The sequence below is a fragment of the Aotus nancymaae genome, unplaced genomic scaffold (assembly GCF_030222135.1).
Source record: "Aotus nancymaae isolate 86718 unplaced genomic scaffold, 86718_ANA_hifiasm-v0.15.2.pri h1tg000058l, whole genome shotgun sequence".
Taxonomy (NCBI): domain Eukaryota; kingdom Metazoa; phylum Chordata; class Mammalia; order Primates; family Aotidae; genus Aotus; species Aotus nancymaae.
The window spans coordinates 14,771,878-14,799,223 of NW_026988472.1; the positions used below are offsets into that span (position 1 = coordinate 14,771,878).

A 27,346-nucleotide genomic window follows, 5' to 3' on the forward strand; every position below is an offset into this window, starting at 1 on the left:
TCTCGTAAGGTGGCCAAGGTGTGGGAGAGTGACAGATCTTTGATTCTAGCGATCACTCGCACTGTATGCAGGGCCAGGCCTGGGTGGGCATACAGGCAATGACTTCTGGAAATGCAGCAAGGGAGGAAGAAGGGAGCATCAGTTTCCACAATAATTCTCTCTAGTGGGATCTTTTTCACAGCTTCTCGGACTTGCTCAGCAGAAGAGTAAGTCAGAATTCCCGTGAAGCCCACATACAGGTTGGGAAAGTGGTTCAACAGGGGCTCGATGACTGGGTAACTGCCAGTGAAGCAATGCCTGTGAATCTTGTGGTCAGGGGGTACATGTTTTTTCAAGATGCCCAACATATCTTCCTCAGCCTCACGACAATGGATCATTATGGGCTTCTTTAGCGAGACGGCCAGCCGCAGCTGTCTCTTAAATACCTTCTGCTGCTCTGAGACAAGCGTGGTACACTTACAGGAATAATCCAAGCCCATTTCACCAAATGCCACAGCCTTGGGGTGTCGTAAGGCTTTTAAAATACTTTTTTCTTGTTGATGGTTATAATTATGGGCAAAGTAAGGGTGACAGCCAAAGGCCCCCCAAACAAGATTATCTTTCAAGTGATACTCCCACAGGCCATCCTTTAGGTTTCGAGGATTGCAGAAGCAAGAGATGCAGCCCTGAAATTCCTTAGGGAAGGAGCAGCTGTAAATTTGTCTGAATTTGGTAAAGTTCCCTTTGAAAGGTAGTCTGGAATATAACATGTCCAGGTGACAATGGGCATCAATGAAACCCTGTTGGTTTGGCTTCCCGAGGGTCCTTGGCAGAAAGCTAGATGCCTGTCCTCCATAAGGATGTTGTAATGTCTCCTCTTGATACACTCTTTCCTCTTTCGCCTCTGCTTCCCTATTTCTAGAGAAGTCAAGTAAAGGTGAATTCTTAGATGTGACTTCCTCTGTCATCTTCAGATCTCTGGACATGTTTTGGGAGCTCACTGGAAAACTGGTGGAAAAATAACTCAGGAAGCTCTGGTGGCTGCTCCTCTCACCCTGGAATATGTTGTTGTTGTTGTTGCTGCTGCTGCTGCTGCGGCTGCTCTCCTCAGCCTGAAATGTGTTACTGCTGCTGCCCATGGAGGGATAGCAAGAAGACTTGGTATTGCTGAACCGAGAGCTGGTATAGTCATGCCAAGGACTATAATGAGGTGGAAAAGTGGTATAGTCAGTGGCGTAGTATGTAGGCTCTGACACTACAGGGAAACACAGTGAGAATGCCTCATCTTGAGAGAATATGACAGTGGTTTCACCTTTATCAGACCAGTCACTCCCTGAAGAGGGGTGCTCCATCACCACCTTTTCTTTGTGGTTTTGGATTATTGAATGGGAGTTATAGTCATCCAGAAAATTAAAAGGTGGCGAGCCTTTTTCAAAAATGAGTCGACTTTGGTTACTGGGCTGTTTTTGGAATACTGAATGGGAGTTATAGTCATCCAGAAAATTTAAAGGTGGAGAGAGTTTTTCGCAAATGACTCTACTTTGGTTACTAGGTTGCCCCTCACTGAAGTTTTTAGGAGGATTAACAATCATCCTCTTGTCACGGGAGCTGCTCATCTCTGGAGCTAACTCCCTCTCTTTTTGAGGAGCAAAGATAGTGGCATTCCTGGCTGGTCTCTCTCCATGGTAGGGATGCTCTCCTATTCTAGATCGTACACTAGTGACAGCCTCTTCCTTTCCTTTTGGCATGTCATCTCCCAGGATCTCCTGGAGAACCTTCAGATAAGTCAATGAAGAGTCACTATCTTGAGGTCTGCCCTTCCTATTCTGGAACTTGTTTGGCTCCTCAGTTTCATTTTGACCCTCACTTCCAGCTGCAAACGTAGGGTTCATGAAGTTATAGGAGCTAAGTCTGGAATTAACTTTAAGGTTGTAGATGCCCTCCTCTAGAGAAGCCATTTGTTTTCCCAAGGGCTGGCAGACTGTATATGGAATCACAAGGAGGAGAGGAACCCCAAATGCTCCGAATTAGACAGTCTTTGGAGCTAGCCCTAATCACACCAGTGGCTGAGGAATGGGAGGAGGAGGAGGAGAAAGAATTTCTGTGGCAGGAGAAGCCTTAGGAAAAACCTTGGTGTGCAGGCCACAAAGTACTCCTTATGGGCTTTTGGGCCTTTGCGGGGGGGTCTCGGTCCCCTTCCAAACCACGTTACTGAGCTCCCCAGGGCAGCAGTGTTTGCTGGGAGATCCTACCTTAGTGCTCTTCGGTGGTGCTTTTCAGCGTGCGGACCAACCCCAGAGCGGGAGGGCCGTCACGCCACTCCGGCGCCTCAGGAACTTTTTCAACTCTTTTTTTCCTCCGCTTTTCAACTCTCTGTCACAGTTCTCGGTGTTCTAGGGATGCCAGAGTCCTTCCACGATGATTTCAATGTGCTTTGGATAAGTCGCAACGATCCAGGCCAGGTATGGCGTCAGATCCCACAGCACTCTCCTCAGACTCCTCCAAAGGTGGTCCGATTTTGCGCGGTACAACTTCCCGGATGTAAAATAAAACTGCTTCCAGAGAGTCAAAGTACTTCTGGGAAGTCAAAGTACTTTTTATTTATTTATTTATTTATTTATTTATTTATTTATTTATTTATTTATTTTTTGAGACGGAGTTTCGCTCTTGTTACCCAGGCTGGAGTGCAATGGCGCAGTCTCGGCTCACCGCAACCTCCGCCTCCTGGGTTCAGGCAATTCTCCTGACCTCGTGATCCACCCGCCTCGGCCTCCCAAAGTGCTGGGATTACAGGTGTGAGCCACTGCGCCCAGCCCAGTCCTGTGGACTATTCACTTAACATTACTGCATAGCCTCAGTATTTTTCCTATTGCCGAATGGTTTTCAAAAACATCATGCTAGTGCCATATAATACTCCATGGAGAATGTAGATGTGCCATAATTCACCAAACCCTTCTCTTTTTGTCATTTCTTCAGGTACCCTTATTCTACCTTTTTTCCTATGATAAAAAGCTGCAAAGAACATCTTTGCAGATATGTTTTTCTGCATTTTGGGTTGTTTCTTTAGACTACGTGCCGGGAAATGGAGTATCTGAGGGGAGGAGGAATTTTAAATTGGTTCCTTATAGCATTATATTGCCGCAGAAGAATTGTACTAACTTAAAATCTCATCTCTGATGAATGGTCCATTTAATAGGAGAAACACACACATAAACCCGATGCCTCGTTGTTATTTTAATTTGCACTTAATCTGACAATTTCTTAGAGTGAACATCTTTTTATTTGTTGACCTGCTCATGAATTTTGTTTATGCTCTGCTCCTATTTCTCTTTTAGGGTCTTTAAAAATTTAATTTAATTTTTTTTTTTTTTTTGAGACGGAGTTTCACTCTTGTTACCCAGGCTGCAGTGCAATGGCGCAATCTCGGCTCACCACAACCTCCGCCTCCTGGGTTCAAGCAATTCTCCTGCCTCAGCCTCCTGAGTAGCTGGGATTACAGGCACGCGCCACTATGCCCAGCTAATTTTTTTTTGTATTAGTAGAGGCGGGGTTTCGCCATGTTGACCAGGATGGTCTTGATCTCTTGACCTCGTGATCCACCCGCCTCGGCCTCCCGAAGTGCTGGGATTACAGGCTTGAGCCACCGCGCCCGGCCCCTAATTTAAAATTTTTTTATAAAATTACAGTTTAGTCATATTTGTAAAATTGTTTGTTAGCATGTTTTTGTTTACATTTTAATATATTGAAGTTATAACTTATTTATGTTGTCAAATCTTAATTTTTAAAAATGTTTTCTCTTTTTCTCCCAAGCCCACAGTGTAATTCCTCTTTCTGAGGCTTGACACATATTTATTTTTTTGGAAGGTGAAAGGAATTGATTTATTATATGTAAACCAATAATTCATCTGGTATTTATTTTAGGATCAATTGTATGGGGGACTATACACTGATGTTTTTCCAAGTTGGTACTTTTTTTGCCTATTGATTTATGACTTCTTTTTCATTATGTGTTAAATTCCTGTTAATAGAGTCTATTTCCAGACCATCTATTCTTTTTACACCTATTATATCTCTTGTTACTCTCTTTTACTACTTTAATAATTGAACTATTATATTAAGATTTTAAGTCTGGGAGAGCTAGATCTCCTTCATTACACTTAAATTTTATATTTAAAATTTATCTCTAATAGGCTGAACTATCTCTAATAGGCTGAAGTGTCTATTTTATCAGGTAGACTTAAAAAAATAATTCTAGGCCAGGCCCAGTGGCTCACACTTGTAATCCCAGCACTTTGAGAGACCAAGGCAGGTGGATCACCTGAGGTCAGGATTTCAAGATCAGCCTGGTCAACATGGTGAAACCCCATCTCTACTAAAAATACAAAAATTATCTGGGTGTAGAGGCATGCACCTATAGTCCCAGCTACTTGGGAGGCTGAGGCAGGAGAATCACTTGAATCCGGGAGGTAGAGTCCATATCGTGCCACTGTACACCATCCTGGGTGACAGAGTGAGACCTCATCTCAAAATAATAGTAATAATAATAATAATTTTAAGTCCCTCCAAAACAACTTTCAAATGGCCACTTGAAAAGTTGTTTTTGCTTATCCAGAATATACTTCACCTATCCTTTTAGTTGTGCTCTTCTATTAATATATCTTCTAGTAAAGATTTTTAGAGTTTTATCTGGGTCACAGAGATTTATTAAAACTATTTTTAAGTGTTTTGTAATTTTTTATTATATTATGAACATACTTTCCCCCCACTGTATGGTATAACTGGTTATTGCTAACACATAAGAATATTTTAAATTCAGGTATGCTTGTACTGAAATCTTCGTTAGTTTTTCAGCCTCTGCCTTTATCATTATTTTGTCTTTCCATAATGATAATTTTTGTCTCTTTCTTGCTACAATTTTTGCTTCATATCTTTCTACATTGTCTAGAACTTTTAAAAACAATATTAAATAATGATGCTAGTAGGGGCATTATTGTTTGGTTCCTGATTTTGGTAGGCACATAGTTTAATTAAGTATTATGTTAGATATTTACACTGTTGTTTTAAAGCAGATGCTTTTGTAATCTTGTTAAGGAACTACCCTTGCAATTAAAAATGTATGTGGTAGGAAATGGTGTGAGATCATTATATATTTGCTCATATTTCCTAATTGGGAAGCATGTTGGCAACTGTGAAGAAAATGCTGTTGTGTAGGTGGCTTGTAACTGTTAGAGACTATTGAATTCTGTTTGCCTGTATTTTACTTAGGATCTTTCTTCTATAAATTGTAAGTAGTGAAATTTCTCTGAAGCAGTAGTTCTCAACTTTGGCTTGCACTTTGTAATCACTTGGGGAGCTTTAAAAATCACTGATGCCTAGGTGCACCCTGAGAGAATCTGATTTCTGTGTGTGTGTGTGTGTGTGTGTGTGTGTGTGTGTGTATGGGGGATGGTGGATGTCTGTGACAGGGATTGGGGAGCTAGTGGAGGGACAGTGTGGCCATAGCATCAGGATTTTTAAAAGCTCTATAGGTGATTCTAATGTGCAGCCAGGGTGAGAACTATTGTTTTACAGTTACTTTTTTTTTTCATGGTACATCTGTTAGGCATAGGAATTCACCTTTGTAGCTTTCCATCTTTCTTTTGGTATCCTGGGGAGTTATTTTAATTTGGTAATTTTCTTTTCCTTGAAAGTTTGAACAAATTCATTAGTAAATCATTCTGGTTGGAGACTTTGTTGAGGCAATTCCTTGGTAATATTTTTCACTTCTTACTTGGTTATTAGCTTATTCATTGTGTTTTTGATAAGTTACAGTTCTTACAGAATAGCACTTATTTAATTGTAATTTTAAAATTTATTTTCATATGTTTGCATGATTATTGTAAGAAAATTTATCTTATAGTTCATATCTTATAATTGCATCTCCATCACGCACTGTCTCATTTCTCATTTTATTTATTTATATATTTCTTGATGAGCTTTGCTAAAATCTTAGCAATTTTATTCATTTAAAAAGTCTGTGGATTTATTTATTGTAGTTGTTTTTCTTCTTTCAAATTCATCTGTCCATACTATCTTTTTTGCTTCCTGTTTTTCTTATGACAGTTTTTTGCTTTTTCAAAAGCTTTTGTTTGTTTTTTTTTTTTGAGGCAGTCTCACTCTTTTGCCCAGACTAGAATGCAGTGGCATGATCATGGCTCACTGCAGCCTCTGCCTCCTGGGTTCAAGCGATTCTCCTGCCTCAGTCTCCTGAGTAGCTGGGATTATAGGCATGCACCACCAGTCCCAGCTAATTTTTTTGTATTTTTCATAGAGACGAGGTTTTACCATCTTGAACTCCTGACCTCAAGTGATCCACCTACCTTGGCCTCCCAAAGTGCTGGGATTACAGGCATGAGCCACTGTGCCTAGCCTTAAAAGCTTTTGTTTGAACCATTGCTGACTGGTTCTAAACTCTGGCTATGTTTCAGAATTACCTGGGGAGAGTAGGAAAGAAAAATAAATATCTTGTACTTGCCTATCTCAAGGTTCATGGTTGAGACCTCTGTAACAAAAGACAGATTTACAAGAGAAAAGCGCACAAATTTATTTAATGAAAGCTTCATGAGACATAGAGCCTTTAGAAATGGCCCAAAGAAACAGGGGAAAACTGTATTTTTATGGACAGTCATGTAGAATTATGATTGGAGGACAAAAGGATATGATCTAATGGTAATAAACTGGCGGGAACTTGTAATAGCTAGACTTGTTTGTTCAGATTTTTTTTCTTCATCCCTATGTGACACTCCTTTCCTCTGGGTATAGGGCAGGACACCTGTCACATGAGAGTCTATAGTGAAAGAGGAAGGGAGAAGGTCAGAGAATGACCTTCCTAGGTTTTGTGACCTGCTTCCACGGAGAATGATGGGAGAAGGTCAGAGAGACCTTCCTGCTTCTGCTTTTTCTCAAATGCCAAGATGCCATATTCCTCAGCATATTTGCTGAGGTAGCATTCCTGAACCCCATCATTACTGTTTTTTAAAAAATAGTAATAGTCCCCTCCCCAAGGTTCTGATTTAATTTATTTAGGCAAGGGTCTGGGTCTTTATTTTTTCTTATTTTTATTTTTTGACGGAATGTCATTCTGCCACTCAGGCTGGAGTGCAATGGTGTGATCTTGGCCCACTGCAACCTCCGCCTCCCAGGCTCAAGCGATTCTGCTGCCTCAGCCTCCTAAGGAGCTGGTATTACAGGTGTCCACAACTGTGCCTGGCTACTTTTTGCATTTTTAGTAGAGATGGGGTTTCACCATGTTGGTCAGGCTGGTCTCGAACTCCTGACCTCAGGTGATCCACCTGCCTTGGCCTCCCAAAATACTGGCATTATAGGCGTGAGCCATTGTGCCTAGCCGCATCTGGTCTTTTAAAAATTTTTTAAAGTTCCTAATGTGTAGCCAAGGCTAAGAAACATTGTTAGCAATTTATCCTCTCTCTCAGACTCTAAATTCCTTTATATAATAATTTGAATCCATTAATTTACCCCAGATTGCAAATTTGCCTATATCTTATAGGTTTGCATGGCCTTATATTTTATTATATGTGTTTATACAAATTTTATTATATACATTTATATAAAATTTATTTCTTTACTTTTTGTATTTTTAAATTTATTTTTTGTGCAGTTATGAGGAGTGAAAATTTTTGTTTATAGGTACATTATACACTTCTAGTTGTATTACTTTGTGATCAGTGAATACAACTTGTATATTTTTTGTTTTTAAAATTTATTAGAATTTTTGTGAATTAGCATATAAGTTTCAGAAATATTTCTGTAAATATATATATTGTCATGCATAAAGGAGCCATCCTTTATATGCTACACAAAATTTGTTATTGTTTATTTCCTTGATTATGGGATTCCATAATCATGAGAGAAACCATTGATTTAATAACACCTTTTTCAGGAGGAATAAACAACACTGCATTAAATGTACACAAATTTTTACTATCTACTAACTAACATATAGGGCATGTATTTATCCTTACCATTATGTCCCTTTTATAGTACTTCACAATTTAAGTCTGAACCTTTTTCATAAAACAGAGCTTAAGCATATTAAACTTGGACATGTGATGTTGACCTCTTTATAAAATGTCGAGGTTATTGAACATTGCTGATGTTTCATCTTTCTTTCCTGACAGCTTCTCTAGAAATTCAGCTGTAAGTTTTTGACACTTAGATGTTTGGTTCCTGAAATAATAGTCTTTCTGACTCATGCATTGGCCATATCAGCCTCTCCATCTTTAAAAATTATATGACTTATTCTAAGAGATTAGGGTTTTGCTTTTGCCTTACGATTGCATGGTCTAGCCTCCAGTGGACAACCTTCTCCATGCAGTTATTTTTTTGTGTCATACTACATCAGACAGTAATCATTTTCAAACATTTTATGTCAAAGTTAGGAATCTAATGTTAAAATCCAGCTGTTTGCGATATGCAATGCAAAGCAAATAACTCAATTGACTTGAAGATAGGATAGATCCTTCCCTACAAAGCTAAATTTGCATCATACATCAAGTTAGAACTACTTGCCCATTAAAATGCATTCTTTTTTTTTTTTTTTTTTTTAGGACAGAGTCTCCTTCTGTCACCCAGGCTAGAGTTCAATGGTGCAATCTCAGCTCAATGCAACCTCTGCCTCCTGGGTTCAAGTGATTCTCCTGCCTCAGCCTTGAGTAGCTGGGATTACAGGTGTGCACCACCACGCCCGGCTAATTTTTTTATTTTTGGTAGAGATGGGGTTTCACCATGTTGGCCAGGCTGGTCTCGAACTCCTGACCTTGTGATCTGCCCGCCTTGGCCTCCCAAAGTGTTGAGATTACAGGTGTGAGCCACTGCGCCTGGCCAAAATGCATTCTTGATTGCTTTGAGATTCTTTTGGCTTTAATTGTAAGATCCTGAATTCAGAAATATTAACATTTAAACTTTTTCCTTTGGAATGAGGAAATCATATACCTGTTATTTAAAGCTGATTGATTTCAGACTCAGGGTTTTTTTTTTCTTTTTCTTTTTTGTTTTTTCTGTCACCCAAGCTGGAATGCAGTGACATGGTTATAGCCCCACTGAAGCCTTGAACTTCTGGACTCAAGCAGTCCTCCTGCCTCAGCTTCCTGAGCAGCTTGGACTATGAGGCACACACCACCCTACCTGCCTAGTTAAATAAAGAAAAAATGTTGTAGAGATGGGGACTCATATGTTGTCCAGGCTGGTCTAGAACTCTTGGCCTAAAGTGATCCAATCCTCCTGATTTAGCCTCCTAAAGTGTTGGGATTACAGGCGTGATCACTGCACCCCGCCTAAGGTTTTATATCCTCTAGGGTAAGATTAAAATTCCAGATTCCTTGGGGATCAGGCAGGTAACCTCATATAATATCATAGGGCCTGCAGAGGCCTGTGGGAAACTGAAGATCACATGCCCCCACCAAACGATATTTATATTCTGTTTTCAAGAAAATTGCAGCCAGGTACATCCTCTAGGACCTTCTTTTTCTTTTTCTTTTTCTTTCTTTCTTTCTATTTTTTTGAGACAGCATCTCACTCTGTCACCTGGGCTGGAGTGCAGTGGCACAATCTCAGCTCACTGTAACCTCCACCTCCTGGGTTCAAGTGATTCTCCTGCCTCAACCTCTCAAGTAGCTGAGATTACAAGCCAAGCATGCGCCAACACACCTGGCTAATTTTTGTGTTTTTAGTAGAGACAGGGTTTCACCGTGTTGGTTAGGCTGGTCTCAAACCCTTGACCTCAGGTGATCTACCTGCCTCAGCCTCCCAAAGTGCTGGGATTACAAGTGTAAGCAACCATGCCTGGCCTAGGACCTTATTTATCTAGTTTCTACTTGGCATCATAAATGATGATAACACCTTATGTCATAATTATGTTCCTATAAATTTTCATTTTTAACAGTTTTTATTTTAGGTTCTTTTTTCTGGATTCTCTGATACATCAAGTTCCATTGCAATTAGGTCATTTATTTTTGTGAGATTACTTCTTAATCTATTTGGTGTCTTTCTTCTTACATTCTACTTTGCCACATTTTATAATTTCCTCTCCCTCTTCCTTTTTTGTCTTTCCATCTCTACTTCTTTCTGACTTGCTCTGTATCTTTCATGCTGGAGTTTGACAGACCTGTATTGTTATGGGATCAGAACATGAAGTATCAGTCTGTCCCTCATCTAGACATATTGAAGCCCAACCTAAAATAATGTCTGTCCTTTTCCTTTATTTCATTTTGGCATCCTTTTCTTTTAATGCATCATTTGATTGATAAATATTTAATGAGTACATATATGACAGTTGATCTATGCCAGTTGTCAACTGACGTGTGCCAATGTATTCATTCACAAATTTATACTGGTAGCATTCAGTATATAGAGGTGGATGAGAGCCAAGAATATCCTCTCTACACTTTTCTACTTGATTACAAAGAAAAAAAAATCTCAGATTAAATATTACCCACACTGAAAGTTTGATGAAGTTCCAGCTCTTTCTCCTTTTAGGTGTTCTTTTCTTCCTCCTCATTATTTAAAAAAAAAAAATACTTTTAAGACAGAGTCTCACTCTGTCACCCAGGTTGGAGTGCAGTGGTGAGGTCATAATTCACTGCAGCCTCGATCTCCTGGGCTCAAGTGATCCTTCCACCTCAGCCTCCCTAGTAGCTGAGACTACAAGTACATGTAACCACGCCCAGCTAATTTTTAAAATTTTTTGTAAAAATCAGGTCTCATTATGTGTCCCAGGCTGGTCTCAAACTCCTCGGCTCAAGTGATCCTCCTGCCACAGGCCTGAGCCACTGTACCCAGCTTCCTCCTCCTACTTAAAAAAAAATTGAAATATAATTCACATGACAAAAACTCACCATTTTACAGTGTACAACACAATTCAGTGTCTAATATCTTTTTTTAACTGAGGTAAAATTCTCATAACATAAAATTATCCATTAGCCATTTTAAAGTGTGCAATTCAGGGACATTTAGCATATCCACAAGGTTGTGCAACCATCACATCTATCTAGTTCCAAGACATTTTTGTCACCCCAGAAGGAAACTCTATAGTTGTCCAACAGCATCTTATCTGAAATGTTCACTCAGTACAAATGTGACAGCATTCTAGCAGTGGGGTTTAGCTAACCTAATTGGAGTCAGACCAGACAAATTTCTTAAGAAAGCAGCTGAACATAGGACTATTTGGGAATGAAGCCAAAGGTGCCATTTTGAAGGGTGTAGATCTCTGGGCTCACCAGATTCTTAGAACCTGTTGCTGTAAGGGCAGTGCCTGGTTAGTATTTGTAACTGATGTATGCATTTCGAATGTAATCATTTCACTAAAATTTATTTCTCACATCATTTATGGCAATTGACAAAGCTTCTTGTGTTGATCAGAGAAAAAGCTACTGAGGCATTTTGTTAGCCACTTCTGAATTGTGAGCTTCTGATAGAAATTTGCTAAACACTCCTGGAGTATATATTCTTAATTAGCTTAACTGACCCCCACCCCTAGAGGGTAGATTGCATCTAACAGACTCTTTCATATATATCATATTGTCCACGTTGAATAACCCTGGATTTACATCATATGTGCACTTAACTTTTGCAACTTCAATTATAAAAATTGATCAAAAGTGAGCGACAAAGAGAATATTTAAATGGAGCTCTTAGAGAGCCTGAGCCGCAGGTCAAGCTTGAAATGGCAGCCTGAATCCACTGTTCCCACAGTTGTCCTCAATTACCTTGTTGTCCTCAGTGTGTGAGCAGGATGCCATATTAAGAATGATCCCAATGGTTAAAGATATATATTATTCATACAACATGGCACCTAAGCATAATGAAATGATTTTAACTGGTCTTCAACTGAGGAAGCAGGCAGTCATCTGCTTCAACATGGGAGAAAAATGGGCTGTGTTTTACTTACTGAGAGGCACAGTTTTCTAAAGTAGTTAAGGAATTTTCAAGGATATTTTTGACTATTTCTGAATTTTGCCATAACTGCTTTAGAATCCACCTGTCTTTCCCTTCCTTATTCCCTACCGCCCCCATACAAGATGAGTCTGAGTCTAGCATTGGACTAGGCTCCTTGAGGTTCCCGAAGTGTAAGGTAGGGTCTCCAGGGCATTGGAAGAATTTCAGATATGCCTGCTTGAATTGCCTGAAGGCAAGAAATCGTCAGGACTAACAGTTAGGATAATTTTATGCCAGAAACAAGGCAGCTTTGTGTTATTGTTAATGGGAAAAAAATGACAAAACTTATTCATCTTGTGAGAAAGAATATTTTGTCTCTATAACACATACATTTAGAATCCCACTGTGAAATCCCAAAGACAGACTCTAGTTCAGTTTCTGGTAGAGCTGAACGATGGATGTATTACTTGAATATCATTTCCTTGTTCTAACCAGATGGTGATAAAAGTATAAAATAATCTTTATGTATTGTATCTTAGATCGTGTATCCATTCGCATAGCTGATGTATAGAATGTCTTCTTCGAAAAATTATCTCTACTTTTTTCTATATTAACAAAAAGTATACAGGCAGCTGCTTTGTTTATTTTAAGTTTGCTGAATTTTCTTTTCAATTCTTAGTTTCTAATTACGATTCCAACAGGTATTATCTTTTGATGCCTATTCGGAAGAGGAAGTACCTGATAAAAGCCAAACCAAGTACAGAATAAGATACTACAAAATCTACTACTATCCTGAAGATGACACAATTCAAGTAAATGAACCAGAGGTGAAAAATAGTGGATTGCCTCAAGGTATCTATTTAAAGCCGATTTATGGTTCTTTCACTTCTGACTTCTGCCTTTATATATTGTCTGTCTTTAGCTTTTCAAAAGACTGCATGCTACTGTTTAGGCTGTCTAGCCTGCTGGCAATGGTGAATATAAACATGCCATTAGCGTGTAGTTATTGATGGTGACTTAGCGGCTTTCTACCTTCTGCACCTCAACATTGGCCGGATCTCTCGCTCCTCTGTGGCATACTTGTATGTTTTCAGGTGCTGCTCTGGTATGAATAAACTCTCCTGTGTCTTTGATTTTTTTCTTCAAACCCTTTGGTCTCCTTGCTGTGAGCAGATCACTTCCTTCACCACACCATTAGGGGAGAAGAGAAAGCTGTTCTCCACTGTAGCTTCCAGATTGGCATTCTCTTCTTGAATTTATTGTCATTTGTTTCAACTGCCCCCTCCTCATCCTCATACATGTTAACAACAAACTTCGATGATTCTTCACCAGAGAGTCATTGTTCCTTTACCCCATGTATGCAAGTCATCTTTGTCTATGCTCCACTCAGCCACGGATAAGAGTTAACTCTGTGATGTGGCCACCAGAGAAGCTAATCCTAGGTTGCATTAAGTATGGCACAGATCAGTGGAGGTGCCTGATTTCTTCTGTTTGTGCTATGGGTTCTTGTCTTGGGATGCTGCTGAGTTCTGGATGACTTCAGGGGACAGAAACTACAACGGCGAAAGAACTGAAAATTTGTCATGTGCAAGACAGAATAGCGAAAAGGGATATTTGTCTGTAATGGGGAGACTCAAGTGTGTTTGATAAATATCCTCAGGAATCTAAAAGGCTGTCACGTGGAGGAGGGGTGACCTTATTTTCTGTATCTTCATGGATGTGACGTAGGGGTCAGAGTTCAGGTCAGTAAGAGGAAGAACTTTCTGGCAGAGAGCTGCTAGAAGTCGTAGTGAATGGAGCTGGATAGGGTTGGGATTAGGGGTCTGGTATAGGGGCGGAGGAGAGGAGAGTCACAGATTTGTTTGTTCCCTCGTGTAGACAGACGGCCCTGGGGGCAGATCAGGGTTGTTTTTCACTGACAGCTTAGTAGAAGCATGAGAGGATTTGAGTGGTCGCTGGTGTAAATGACCTTTCCAGGTACTTTGTTCCCTGAGGAGTTATGATTCTTGGGTGTGCTGTTGTTTCTTTGCCTTTTAGAGTATTGCCACCTCCAGTATCTCAGGCTCTGAAATTGCCTTCTCTGACTACAATCTCTACTCCTTTTACTTTACCCACTTGCTCATAACTACCATCCCTGTTCTTAATTCTCCTAGAAAAACGTATCCTGAATATGTCCATGTCTTTCCATCCCCTTCACTACCATCCTCACCCAATCTACCCTCATCTCTTGACTAAAGGAATGGAATAGCTGCCTGACATGGTCTCCCTGTTTCCATTCTTGCTCCTCCTCCTCATACAATCTCTTCTCTATGCAGCAGGGAGAGTGTTGTGTGGGATGTTACCTGGATGCAGTGGTGGCCTCTGAGAATTGTACATTCAGGCTCTCCCAGAGGCCACAAAACAGAAGGCCCATGGATCACATTAAAATGCATGAATCACATAATGCATTAAAGTAATTTAAAACACATGATGAGAAGCAAGAGGGAAAGAGATAGGGTTGGTTCACACACTTGGGACAGGGTACAAGTAGGCGGAAAGACCATACTGCCTGAATCCTGGGGCCAGCAGTGGTTCTGTCTCTGTTTTCACTACCCTTCCCTGCTACTAATATGGAGACTAGAATTGAGGTTCAAGCAAGGAGAACCATAGCCAGAGGGGGCCTCTGGCTGAGGGCACACACCGTCTCTGTTGGAGAGATGCAGGGAAAAGTGTGCCTGGCCATGGCTGTAGCTTGTCAATAAGCCTGCTGAATAGTCTTAGGTTTTGTTTGTGTTTCTTGGGCAGAGGTCACATGGGGCCAGAATGGGTGTCTCCAATGAATGAGTGGCCAAATTGAGACCTTATAAATATTGGGTGCTCATGAATATTTAGTGTCCCTTATATATTTAGCACATCATGAATATTTAGAGTCCAGGTGCCTCATGTATATTTAAGACCTACTGAAAATTAGTTATCTTTTGGTTTTTCGAACCCTTTCTTTCTATGTTTAACATACTCGTGCTCTACTTAGCCTACCTACCTATCGTTATTTAACACAACTCATGATTTCTGCCTATGTTGAACAAATTTTGCTTACTAACTAGTAATCTAGGCCTGAGGGCTTTGTATTGATATACCACAATGAGTTCAAGGGGGAGAAGCAGGGATTTGAGGGCCATGGGCTCTGAGAATAAGGTTGTCATGCAACCTCATTAAGTGTGCAAAGGGCTTCCTTCAATGCTCACGAGATTGAGTTTTTTCTTAGAGCATGGCTTCATTGTGTCTGGTGGTTGGAATGATGAATTTGGAGCCAGCCAGCATTGCCAGGAAGTGTTTGTTGGATGCCTACTCTGTGTCAGGCACTATGCTGTGTTTTGGGAAAATGGACAAAAGGACTGAGTCCCATCATAGCCCAATCTCATAGAGCAATAATAGGCCACCAGATTGGAGAAGAAAGGGAACAAGGCCACCAGTCCAAGAGTTTTGCAATTGTTCAGGCTAGAAATGCTGAGTGTCCAAACCAGGACAATGATGGTAGGAATAGAAAATTGGGGCAGGATTTGAGAGACATTTGTTGGCAGAGTAGATAGGCATCAGCCAGTGATTAAATCCAGAGAGTGAGGAAGGGGAATATCTAATGAAAGAGTGCCTATGTTATCATTATCTCATTTAATCTCCTGATGATCATGTAAAGTAGTTATTGTCACTGTCAGCTTTTACAGAAAAGGAAACAGGCTTAGGGAGGCAATTTGCTCAGCCTGTTTTGCATTGCTCTAAAGGAATACCTGGGGATGGATAATTTATAAAGAAAAGAGGATTATTTGGCTCACAGTTCTGCAGACTGTACAAGATGCATGGCACTAGCTTCTGCATCTGGTGAGCCTTCAGGAAGCTTTTACTCATGGTGGAAGGTAAAGGGAGAGCAGCAATGTCACATGGCAAGATGGGGAGCAAGAGAGAAAGGAGGAGATGCCAGGTACTCGTTAACAATTAGATTTTATGGTAACCAATAGAAAGAACTCATACATTACTGCCAGGACAGCACAAAGACATTCATGAGGGATCCACCCCCATGACCCAAACACCTCCCAGCAGGCCCCACCTCCAACATTGGGATCAGATTTCAGCGTGAGATTTGGAGGGGACAAATACCCAAACTATATCAGCCTCAGAGGGTCTCTATGGTTGAGGAGATGATGATACCTTTATAAAGCCTAGGAGCACAGAACAAGAAACAGGATTGGCATTTGAAGCTGGGGTGTGTGTGTTTCAGGGCATGAGGCCTTTAAAAGGGTGTTAGGACATCTATGTGGTAATGTCCCTCCACACAGGCGGAAACTTAGGATGTGTTTTCAGGAAAAATGTCAAGACTAGAAATGGAGATTGGGAATCAGAGGTGCCCAGATCTTGACCAGGCTATTCTACTCTGTTGGAGGAGAGCCACCGGTGAGATGGTGGAAAGAGAAAGAGAATTCGATGTAGTGTCTCTGCTTGGTTTTACTAGTGGTGGGAAAAGAGGAAGATTAGTATGAGGAGGCAATACGAGCTGTCCTCATTGTTCTTAGTGTTCTAACTGACACACTGTCCTCTCCCTGGTCATTTTGTTTGGTGAATTTATGGCTTAATGGGAAATCTTTCAGGAAATATGGAAATGCCTTAACATTTTTAAAAAAAGGTTTTCACAAATTTTAAGGTTAAAAGTATACATTTGGAGGGAGGCAGCAAATCACACTGCCACGTATGCACCTATGCAACAACCTTGCATGTTTTTCACATGTACCCCAAAACCTAAAATGCAATAAAAAAAAAATAAAGAAATGCATACAAAAAAAAAAGTATACATTTTATTTTATAAAGGGACAAGAGGTTTTAGATTCTTTAGAGTCATTTTAAACATATAAGGCAGTTTTTAAAGATTGGCAACAATGCATTAGGAAATGGTTGAAGATTAAGAACAAAGAATTTACAATGTATAATTTCTGTGGACATCTGTTTTACTTATGTGTATTTGATTATGTAACAGTATTGCTGTAGGAAAAAAATACTTTCTTATGGTTCTCACTTAAACATTTTGTTCTGATATTCCCTAAATAAGCTCTGCTTATTTTCTGATTACTTTCCCACCGTGACACCAAACTTGCACAAATGATAGACAGGAGGTCACAGGACACTCCAAGCCTGGATTAGGGACTTGCATTATTATGTTTTCATTATTACCTTTCAGGTGAAAGCTCATAATCCTATAGCTCACTGGTCCCTGTCCAGTTCATCTTAGTTTTATTAAACTATCCAAGAAGAAATACGAAATGTAGCTTCTTTTAGAATCTTGGAAAGGCTTTTATTAAGACTTTTCAATTCTTTCAGACTCTTGATTTCAAATCTCACACAGGCAGATTCCAAAGGCAAGTTGAAGGTAGTCATAATGATGTACTTGAAAATCATTCTTGTGGAAGGAGGAAGGAATACTATCATAAAGGCTCAAAAAAAGAGAGACCCGAGTAAAAGATAATTTTAAAGTCTCTGAAAAATTTCTGAATTTTTAATTGGCTCACTGTGGTCAGGATACTTCCCTGTGTGAAGACACAGCTCAAGAGTTGTGTATAGAATACACAGTAATCACACTATGTAATGACATTAAATTTGTCAGCAGAATAGAGAAATTTGGAAGGCTGTAGCAAATCCTGCAGAAAGCAAACACGAATAACCACTCTGTCACCAAGCTTTGTTTACAGAGAAACCAGTCTCTCTTGAAATATTTAATATGATAATTCTAGTTAAGGAAGGTCTGTTTGGACTGCAGATAGTTTGAAAAATCATTTAAATGCCTTCTTCAAGCTTTTCCTTTTCTTTCTTTCTTTCTTTTCTTTCTTTTTTTTTTTTTGAGATGGTGTTTTGCCTTTGTTGACCAGGCCGGAGTGCGATAGTGTGATCTTGGCTCACCTCAACCTCCGCCTCCCAGGTTCAACGATTCTTTTGCCTCAGCCTCCCAAGTAGCTGGGATTACAGACATACACCACCACATCCAGCTAATTTTGTATTTTTAATAGAGACGGGGTTTCTCCATGTTGGTCAGGCTGGTCTCTAACTCCCGACCTCAGGTGATCTGCTTGCTTTGGTCTCCCAAAGTGCTGAGATTACAGACGTGAGCCACCACACCTGGCCTGAGCTTTTCTAAATTAAGTGATTGGAAAAAAGAAAACACACTTACTGAGCCAGTGGTTCAGACCTCAGTGGGACAGGGTAGGTAGTGTTTCTTTCTGTTGTGATTTGATTGGCCTGGGCCTGCTTTCCATGTATTTAGGCCCTGGGAAGAGGCAAATGGTCAAGTTTAGGTGCTGTGCAGTGATGGTGTTCCTGTCACTTTCATAGGGTTTTGATATTTTCTAAATGAACTTAGAGGTCGGATACACTTATTTCTTGTGTACCTGACCATTTGGAAATGAGTGCAACTGGAGGAATTATAACCCTCCCTGCCCTCTTTTAGTTGCCTCTATTATCATGTAATTTTTTTAGGGTGGGGGGAGTTTGGAATCAGCCAGAAGCAAAAGAGGCATCCATTAGCATGGTACCAAAATAGGCATTCATACAGCTTCTAATCAGAACAACATATTTTTAATATTCACGAGTTCTTGTTGGCAAGGAGATTTGTGTGTGTTATGAGTCAAGAAAGTCAGTGTTGCACTTCAAGGCTTGCTTTCATTTCTTGCCAGGACATCACTCTCTTTTCGGTTAGATGTGTTATATTTATAGAATGTGTTGCTTTTCTGCCGGAATGTAGTTAAAACAACATTATATCAAGCCAAGAATGTCAGAGGTTAACCCAGTAGTTTTACCTCTAATTGTCTAACAGAATAATTGTCAGTTAAATACACCAAGTCCAGACTAATCTGTGCTAAAGAAAGGATTATGGTTAAAAATGTGCCATGATTTTCTAGTATGGTCTATACCAGTTGTTCTCAGAAGTGATCATCAGAATCTCCTAGCTCACCCCAGAATTTTTTTCTTCTGTAGACATGGGGGTCAAGAACTGGCTTCCCCATGGTTCTTAGTGCATCTTAGTTAAGAACACTGATTTCCACTAATGAATTGTTTTGGCCCCTTAATAGGATAGTATTTCTTATATATTTTTTAATACTCTAAGATAATCTACTTGACCAAGCAAATGTAATCACAAAATACAAGTCAGTCATTCATATGCCATTCACTCCTATTGGGCATATACTATATGTAGGTACTATATCCCATAAAGTGGAGGAGGGGTGGTGGGAGGGTTGCCAGATAAAGTATAAGATACCCAGCTATTTTTGAATTTCAGATAAGCAATAAAGTTTTTAGTATAACTATGTCCCAAATATTGTATAGGACATAGTTATACTAAAGAATTTGACTGGGCATAATGGCTTACACCTGTAATCCCAGCAATTTGGGAGGAGGAGGTGGGCTGATCACTTGAGGCCAGGAGTTTGAGACCAGCCTGACCAACATGGCAAAACCCTGTCTCTACTAAAAATATAAAAATTAGCTGGGCATGGTGGCACATGCCTATAATCCTAGCTACTCAGGAGGCTGAGACAGGAGAATCGCAGAGGGAGAGGTAGCAGTGAGCCGAGATCATACCACTGCACTCCAGCCTGTGTGAAAAAAATTAAAAAAAATTAAAAAAAGAATTCTTTGTTGTTTATCTGGAGTTCAAATTTAACCAAGCAGCCTATATTTTAATTTGCTAAATCTGGTAACCCTAGAGGGTGAACACCTGGGAGGGAACCAGGTACTTGAGGGATCAGAGGAGGAAAAGCCAATATCTACTAGAGAAGCTGGCATTTGATTGGTACCTCAAAAGTTTCTCTAGATAAAGATGGAAGAGAAAGGCAGAATAGTCAAAAGGAGCAACATGAGATAAAGTGATGGGACAGGAAATTGGGAGGTGTTTGGGAGCAGATCATAGATTGAATAGGGAAAACTGGGCAAGAGGACATTAAAGCATCTGTTATTTTGGTGCTTATTCAATGGCTAAAGGGGAGATGCATAGGGTTACTATTTCTTATTGTGCGCAGAAATGTGGAATTTTAAGTTTCTTATTCTTTTGCTGCAAGATAGGTGCCAGGCTATGTATATAAAAATAGTTATTCTTGTGAAACCAGGACTCTAAAGGTGATATTTTAGAAAAACAAAAGTAAAACTGTAGTAGTCATTTTAGTGGAGGAATATAGTACACAAAAGAGGAAGAAAAGACACTGTTGTCTGATTGTGGTTAAGGCTCTTAGTATTTTTAGAGCACAAACTTGTAGATGTGATGACAAGTGGCAATTGCAGTTATATCTTCATTTACCTAAGAAATATCTGTCTTTAGACTTGGATGTACTCTGGGTATGCAGCATTACTAAAATGAAATTAACATACTTAAAATAGAGGTGACCCAGATGTGGTGGCTTACACCTGTAATCCCAGCACTTTGGGACGCCAAGGCAAAAGGATCACCTGAGACCAGGAGTTCAAGACCGGTCTGGGCAACAAAGGAAGATTCTGTCTCTACCAAATATAAAAAATTAGCCAGGTGTGGTGGTGCATGCCCGTAATCTCAGCTACTCGGGAGGCTGAGGTAGGGAGGATCGCTTGAGCCTGGGAGGTTGAGGCTGCATTCATCCACGATTATGCCACTGCACTCTAGCCTAGGCAATGAAGTGAGACCCTGTCTCAAAAATGAATAAATAAATAAATAAATAATAAAATAGAGGTGAGAGATTGGAGTCTTAATTCTGGAAGGTGAATTCCAGAAAAGTAAATTTAGTGATATGAGCAAAGATCTAAAGCAATTCCCAATTGAATAACATGAAAACACATTAAACATAAATGGATATATGGTCACTTTGATCTAAACCACAGGGAAATGTTAGAAAGTTAAAGCTTGCAGAGTATAGCCAGATAACAGGGCTTTTACAAAGGAAGAGAGATGTAAAACATGGCGATGAGGAAAAGCTGGAAAGCAGGTACGTGATCCATGGACATGTGTCCCAATTGTCTTTATGGGGCAGTTAAGATAAACACGTGAAACTTTAAAGGGCAAATGCAGTGCTTTAGTTGTTTTTCTGTTTTTTTTTTTTTGAGACGGAGTTTCGCTCTTGTTACCCAGGCTGGAGTGCAATGGCGCAATCTCGGCTCACCGCAACCTCCGCCTCCTGCGTTCAGGCAATTCTCCTGCCTCAGCCTCCTGAATAGCTGGGATTACAGGCACGCGCCACCATGCCCAGCTAATGTTTTGTATTAGTAGAGACGGGGTTTCACCATGTTGACCAGGATGGTCTCGATGTCTTGACCTCGTGATCCACCCGCCTCGGCCTCCCAAAGTGCTGGGATTACAGGCATGAGCCACCGCGCCCGGCCTTTTTTTCTGTTTTTTAACAATATCCTTATTTATCCACCTTGATGATTTCACCTGCTCTTCAGTGTGGGCCACGGACACATATCCTGCCCATTTCTTTGATATCCCAGAACAAATTCCTGCTAATGGAGTTTCTGCCATATATCATGGAAGACTAAAAACACATAAATCCCGATGATTAGAAATTTTAATTCTCAAAGGACAATTGAGAAATCTTAAGAATATGTTATTGAAAGCTCTCATGTGCAACTGTACATTTCAAATGGCCCACATTGCTTTTCTGATTAGTATGGAATTGTGACATTAGATTTTTGGTTATCAAAATTTTATTAGTGTTAAATCTGCCTTTTCTTTCTAACTCATGGATGTTCAGGACTCTTTTTTTGTCACCAAGAACTTCTCTGGCCTTTTCTGAGAAGCATCTAGTGAGAGAAGTGTGGAGGCTAAGAGATGGAAGAGTAGGGGGAGGGAGCCTGAGATCTGCAGGCTCCTGGGAGAGACAAGTCATCTGGTGGGGCAGGCCCTGCAGGATGCATTGCCACAGCAGTGGGTGGGCATCTCTGGAAATTTCCCCTTAGAGCAGAGAGAGACTGTTCTTTTGGAAGAGGAACTCCATCTTCTCTCTTTTCTTTTCATGGTAGCTGATAGCTCTTTTATCCATTTCCCTCCTGTTATGCCTATGGCTTTTCCTCCTCAAGTAATATGTAGCTGCAGTACAGTGAATTACAGCTCAGTGAAGACTATGGAAAGTAATGGTATTTAGTTAGAGTCTGAAAACCCAACTTCAAGATCTTTTACTGCCATTTGTTAGGGCATGACCTTGGGCATGGCATTTAACCACTCTGAGCTTTGGTTTTTTCATCCTTAAACTGAATATTCATATTTCATGTATTATCTGTCTTATGTAATTATTGAGGATTAAATGAGAAAATGTAAATGAAAGTTTATCTTAGGGCTATGATGATGATTGTGCTTAGTATTATTTAAAAGCCCAGTGGGTGAACCAGTTTTTCTCACCTAGAAAAATAAAGGATTCCTATTCAAAGTCTTACTGAACAAAAATCAGCACTAACTTGCTTATTTGAATTTTTATAATGAAGTAAAAATGCAAGATAGATGGAATTTTTGAAGAAGCTCCTGACTGTTGAATAATTCTTATGTATTTTAAAAACTGTCACAATATAAGTATTTTTGAAGTGGTATATAATGGTTCCTGAAAATACCTGAAATGCCCATCCTTTTATACATGTTGAAGTATGCAATTTGTTCTAAATGTCTAATCTTGAATGATTAAATAATTTGCATACTGTTTTCAGTGCTTTGAATTAAAGGCTAATTGAAGTATAATTTTTTGCAGTAAAATCATCTTTTATGTAGTACATTTAAAAATATTCTAGGCCAGTTCTAATTTTATAGTTTTATTATTTTAATTTAATGCACCAAGTAATTAAAAATTGCTGCAAAGAAAAGCTGAAAATGATTTTAGTTAATTTCCCCTCAACAGAGTGAAAAGATGATAAGTAGAATAATGGAAGAGAGCCCAACACAGTTCCTGGCACATAAAGATATTCATTAAATATTCCTTAATGAATAAGGAATGACTAATTCCTACAGTGTCTCTAGACTTTGAGAAAAGGCACCATTCTCAGTGCTGTATAAAATGACGATAGGTTGACATCTTTATATTAAAATACCTCCATGCAGAGTTCTCACAAGCCAATTTTTGTTGAATCATTAGATCCGCAGTTTGCTCTGCTTTCCTTTTCTCCTTGTTCTTGGAGTAGATTCTCAGGCCTAAGTCAGTTACAGATATTGAGAGACAATTCTCCATGGGTATCATGCATTTCTATAAGGCACTGACTTCTCTTTGTTCTGGACTGTCTCTTCAAGGATGTTTATATAGCAAGTAGCTGTGGAAGACAAAAACAGTCTCTTCCTCTGGAACAAAGTATAGGTTTGCTTATAGCCTTGGAAGATAGAGGCTTAGTGTCTCCTTCCAGAATAAAGTCTAATAAAGATAGTAGCTCCCTCTGAGACAAAAGCAGGGATGCTTATTGCTTATTATAAAAGATTTGGGTTCCCAAAGCTAATGGTTCCTCTCCTATAATGTGCAAATGTTACCTGGCCCTTACTGTGTCATCCTGTGGGAACTGGGGCTCAGGAAACTGGAGCAAGAAATGCTGATATTCAGGGTACTCTTGCTATTGTTGATTAATAAACTGCCTTTTGTCTCTGACCAAGGCACCTCCTGTCTTCTACCAGCATCCATGAAGCTATGGAAAGCTAACTTGTCATCTTGCAAGTAGGATAAAATCTCAAACCCTAAACAATTCTTTGTTCGTTTGTTTTGAGACAGGATCTCACTCTGTTGCCCAAGCTAGAGTGCAGTAGTGTGATCAGGGTTCACTTTAGTCTCAACCTCCTGGGCTCAAGCAATCTTCCCACCTTTCAGCCTCCCAAGTACCTGGGACCACAGGTGGCATCACCACACCCAGGTAATTTTTTTAAAATTAATTATTTTTCTTTTGTAGAGACAGGATTTTGCCATGTTGCCCAGGCTGGTCTTGAAGTCTTGGGCTCAAGCAATCTGCCTCCCTTGGCCTGCCAAAGTGGTAGGATTGCAGACATGAGCCACTGTGCCTGGCCCCTAAACAATCCTTGACAACAGATTGCAGCAATATTTGGGTAACTTAGCTGATATGGTGTGGTATAGTTGGTATGCTCATGTAGGCAAGGAACCCTTTTACCTCCAGTGGCTGACCACTCTTTTGGATATACGTAGGGACCCTGGGAACATATTCTCAAGAGGAGAAATGAATGGGTATCAGGGTTGGAGGTAGAAGATGGGATGAGACCTAGAGCTTTTGGCCCAGAGCACTGGCTAGAACTAGGAAGCCTCTAGTAACCCTCATTTGAGGTAGTGGTTCAGTGGAGGTGGACAGAGGCTATATAGAGGAAGGAGGAGGAAAAATAGGTTGATAGACGAAAGAAGATTCCATGAAACTTCACAGCAGCTGAAAGTCATTCATTGTTACTGAAACTTCTAAGTCAATGTTGACACCTCTCATTCCAAAGCTTATTAGCGTTTGTTTTTTGAGACATGAGTATGCATTTTCGTGAGCACTCTACATTGGTGCCTTAATGCCTTGTTGAGCATGCTCATATTGAGTGATTGAGTGCTTGCTGGTGGCTGAATGTGAACAGGCTTGTTCTAAGAAAAGACATGATGGCAGCGTCTGGTACTTTTGGTCACTCTGACTATATGCCCTGTCCTTCATCCCCCATCATCACCCCAGTCTTTATGGTTTATTAAAATACTTCCCTACCACCACTTAACACAACTCTAACCACATGCAAGGCTGGCCACAGAGCTCTGAACCTCAAAGTCTCAGCTCCTTCTGACTCCCTTGGAGTTGGAACGTACTAATGCTGTTTCCTAGAATGAACCTTTTGCCCAGTTTTCTGTTGTGGGAAAGTATTCCGGGTTGTTAGTGACTGTGCTGTATCTTCTTACTTGTTAGCCACATGATAAAACAGTTTTATTTTCTTTCATGCCATAGGGACTTCTATCCGGCGTCATCGGATTACTCTCCCACCTCCTGATGAGGATCAGTTTTATACTGTGTATCATTTTAATGTCGGCACAGAAGTTGTCTTCTATGGCAGGATATTCAAGATTTATGACTGTGATACATTCACAAGAAACTTTTTGAGGAAATTAGGAGTCAAAGTGAATCCACCAGTACAACGTCCGGAAGATCCTTACATTAAGATTCGGAGAGAGGTAAGGAGTTGATGTTCATTGAGTTCTTGTCTTCAGAGTAAGAATCCCTTTGGAAAGTCAGTAAACGGTATTTATACTCCGGATGCAGATGTGAAAGAGCTCTTAGGGCCATAGTTACTCAAGTCATTTTGTTCTTCTTTGGGCTAGCGGGAAGGCTGAGTGTTAGCAACAGAATAGGAATGACTTCCTCATTGCCTCACCCCAATTCTCTCTGCAGAGAGTCTCCCTTTCAGAAGTAGGAGTCTTCAGTGAACTGCTCAGGTGAGACAGTTTCTAGGTACCCACAGTTGGGTTTGTGGTCACTGATGATGTATGAATTGTATCCATACTTCCTTGGCTTGTGTTTTTACATTTTAGTTGCCTAACTCTGGCTAGAAAGATTTTTGCTTCTACACTAGTGACTTAGTGAACCAAGACTTGGGTGCACCTTTTTTCTTCCTCCTAGGAACTCCCAGGTCCTCTTAGGGTGGCACTGGATGCCAAGATGCTCTGGAAGAATAAAGAGGACCATGATTCTGGTGTACCCCCTTTAGGAAAGGATGTTTATCTACAAAGTGTGACCCCAGCTAGTGTAAGGGAGTAAAGACTCAGTATTTTTAGTATTATTTTTTTCTTTCTATTTTTTTTTAACAGTCCCTTGGCCCAAATTTTGTTTTCCAGAGGAAGAATCTGAACACTCAAAGGGGTGGAAGGTGACACACCCAGCTAATCTCCTTGCTGGGACTGCATTGCAAATCTCTTGACTCTTACCCTGATTTTCATCATTGTCATTTGTTTTCTTTTTCCTTTTCTATTGAAATGTGATTATACACAGTAAAATACACAGAAATTAAGTGTACAGTTGGATCAGTCTTAACAAATACATGTACCCCTATAACCTACCCCCAGATTGAGATGTAGAACATTTTCCTCCCACAGGAAAGCCCCCACTCAACCGCCATGCATTTTGTGAATCAATCCCTCTCCCCACCATGGACAACCGCTGTTCTTATTTCTCTCCCCATAGATGAGTTTTCTCTGATTTTTATTGTTTTAAAACTTATAATTAATTTCCTTGTAGATAGATAACAAAATTTCCTTGTAGAGAGGTAACGAAATTCTTTACTTGTAGAGAGGTAACAAGGAAACACAATTTCCTTGTAGAGAGGTAACAAAATTCTCTTTTGATTCTGTTTTGATCTCTTTTTAAAAGCCACATGTAGGATCATTCATCTATTCCTGCCTCCCAGCCCCAGCAGAATTATTCTTTAATGTTGTAGGCATACAGCCCTCTGGAGAAATATATATATAAATATATATATTTTGTTGATCCTAGAATATCTAAGGTGAAATGCCTGTATATCGATGTAAAAAGGGATTTTTTTGATTTGGATTCATTTTTATTTTTTCCAAATGCCATAGATGAAAGAGTCTAGATAAATAGAAAGAATTTAGAACCAGCAGAGAGAACCTGAAGGGAATGGATCCAAAAGAATTGCCACCCTTTGCATATGGCTGCACTCATTCACTAACAGTTGGTGTTATATGATAGTGACTGTGAATAATGATGTGTTATATGAAATCACACAGAGCACTGTGGGATTTTATAGGTTTATAAAGAAAAAGATCTTTTTAAAAAAATTATACTTTAAGTTCTGGGGTACATGTACAGAACGTGCAGGTTTGTTACATAGGTATACACGTGCCATGGTGGTTTTTGGCACCCATCAACCCGTTATCTACATTAGGTATTTCATCTAATGCTATCCCTCCCCTAGCCCCCCACCCCCCAACAGGCCCCGGTGTGTGATGTTCCCCTCCCTGCATCCATATGTTCTCATTGTTCAGCTCCCACTTATGAGTGAGAACATGCAGTGTCTGGTTTTCTGTTCCTGTGTTAGTTTGCTGAGAATGATAGTTTCCAACTTCATCCATGTCCCTGTAAAGGACATCAACTCATCCCTTTTCATGACTGCATAGTATTCCATGGTGTTTATGTGCCACATTTTCTTTATACAGTCTGTCATTGATGGGCATTTGGGTTGGTTCCAAGTCTTTGCAATTGTGAATAGTGCTGCAATAAAACATATGTGTGCATGTGTCTTTATAGTAGAATGATTTATAATCCTTTGGGTATATAACCAGTAATGGGGTGCTGGGTCAAATGTTATTTCTGGTTCTAGATCCTTGAGGAATCGCCACACTGTATTCCACAATAGTTGAACTAACTTACACTCCCACCAACAGTGTAAAAGCGTTCCTGTTTCTCTACATCCTCTCCAGCATCTATTGTTTCCTGACTTTTTATGATCACC

At 40.0% G+C, this 27,346-nt stretch overlaps 1 protein-coding gene across 1 annotated transcript in view; it reads left to right on the top strand.

Annotated features, from left to right (window-relative positions):
* EFHC2 (EF-hand domain containing 2) overlaps positions 1–27,346 on the top strand; it is a 197,746-nt gene that overhangs the window by 59,367 nt on the left and 111,033 nt on the right. The window contains exons 4-5 of the mRNA XM_064364565.1: positions 12,612–12,762; positions 24,829–25,052. Of these exons, the coding sequence (XP_064220635.1) occupies positions 12,612–12,762; positions 24,829–25,052 (375 nt within the window). The remainder of the gene's footprint in view (positions 1–12,611; positions 12,763–24,828; positions 25,053–27,346) is intronic.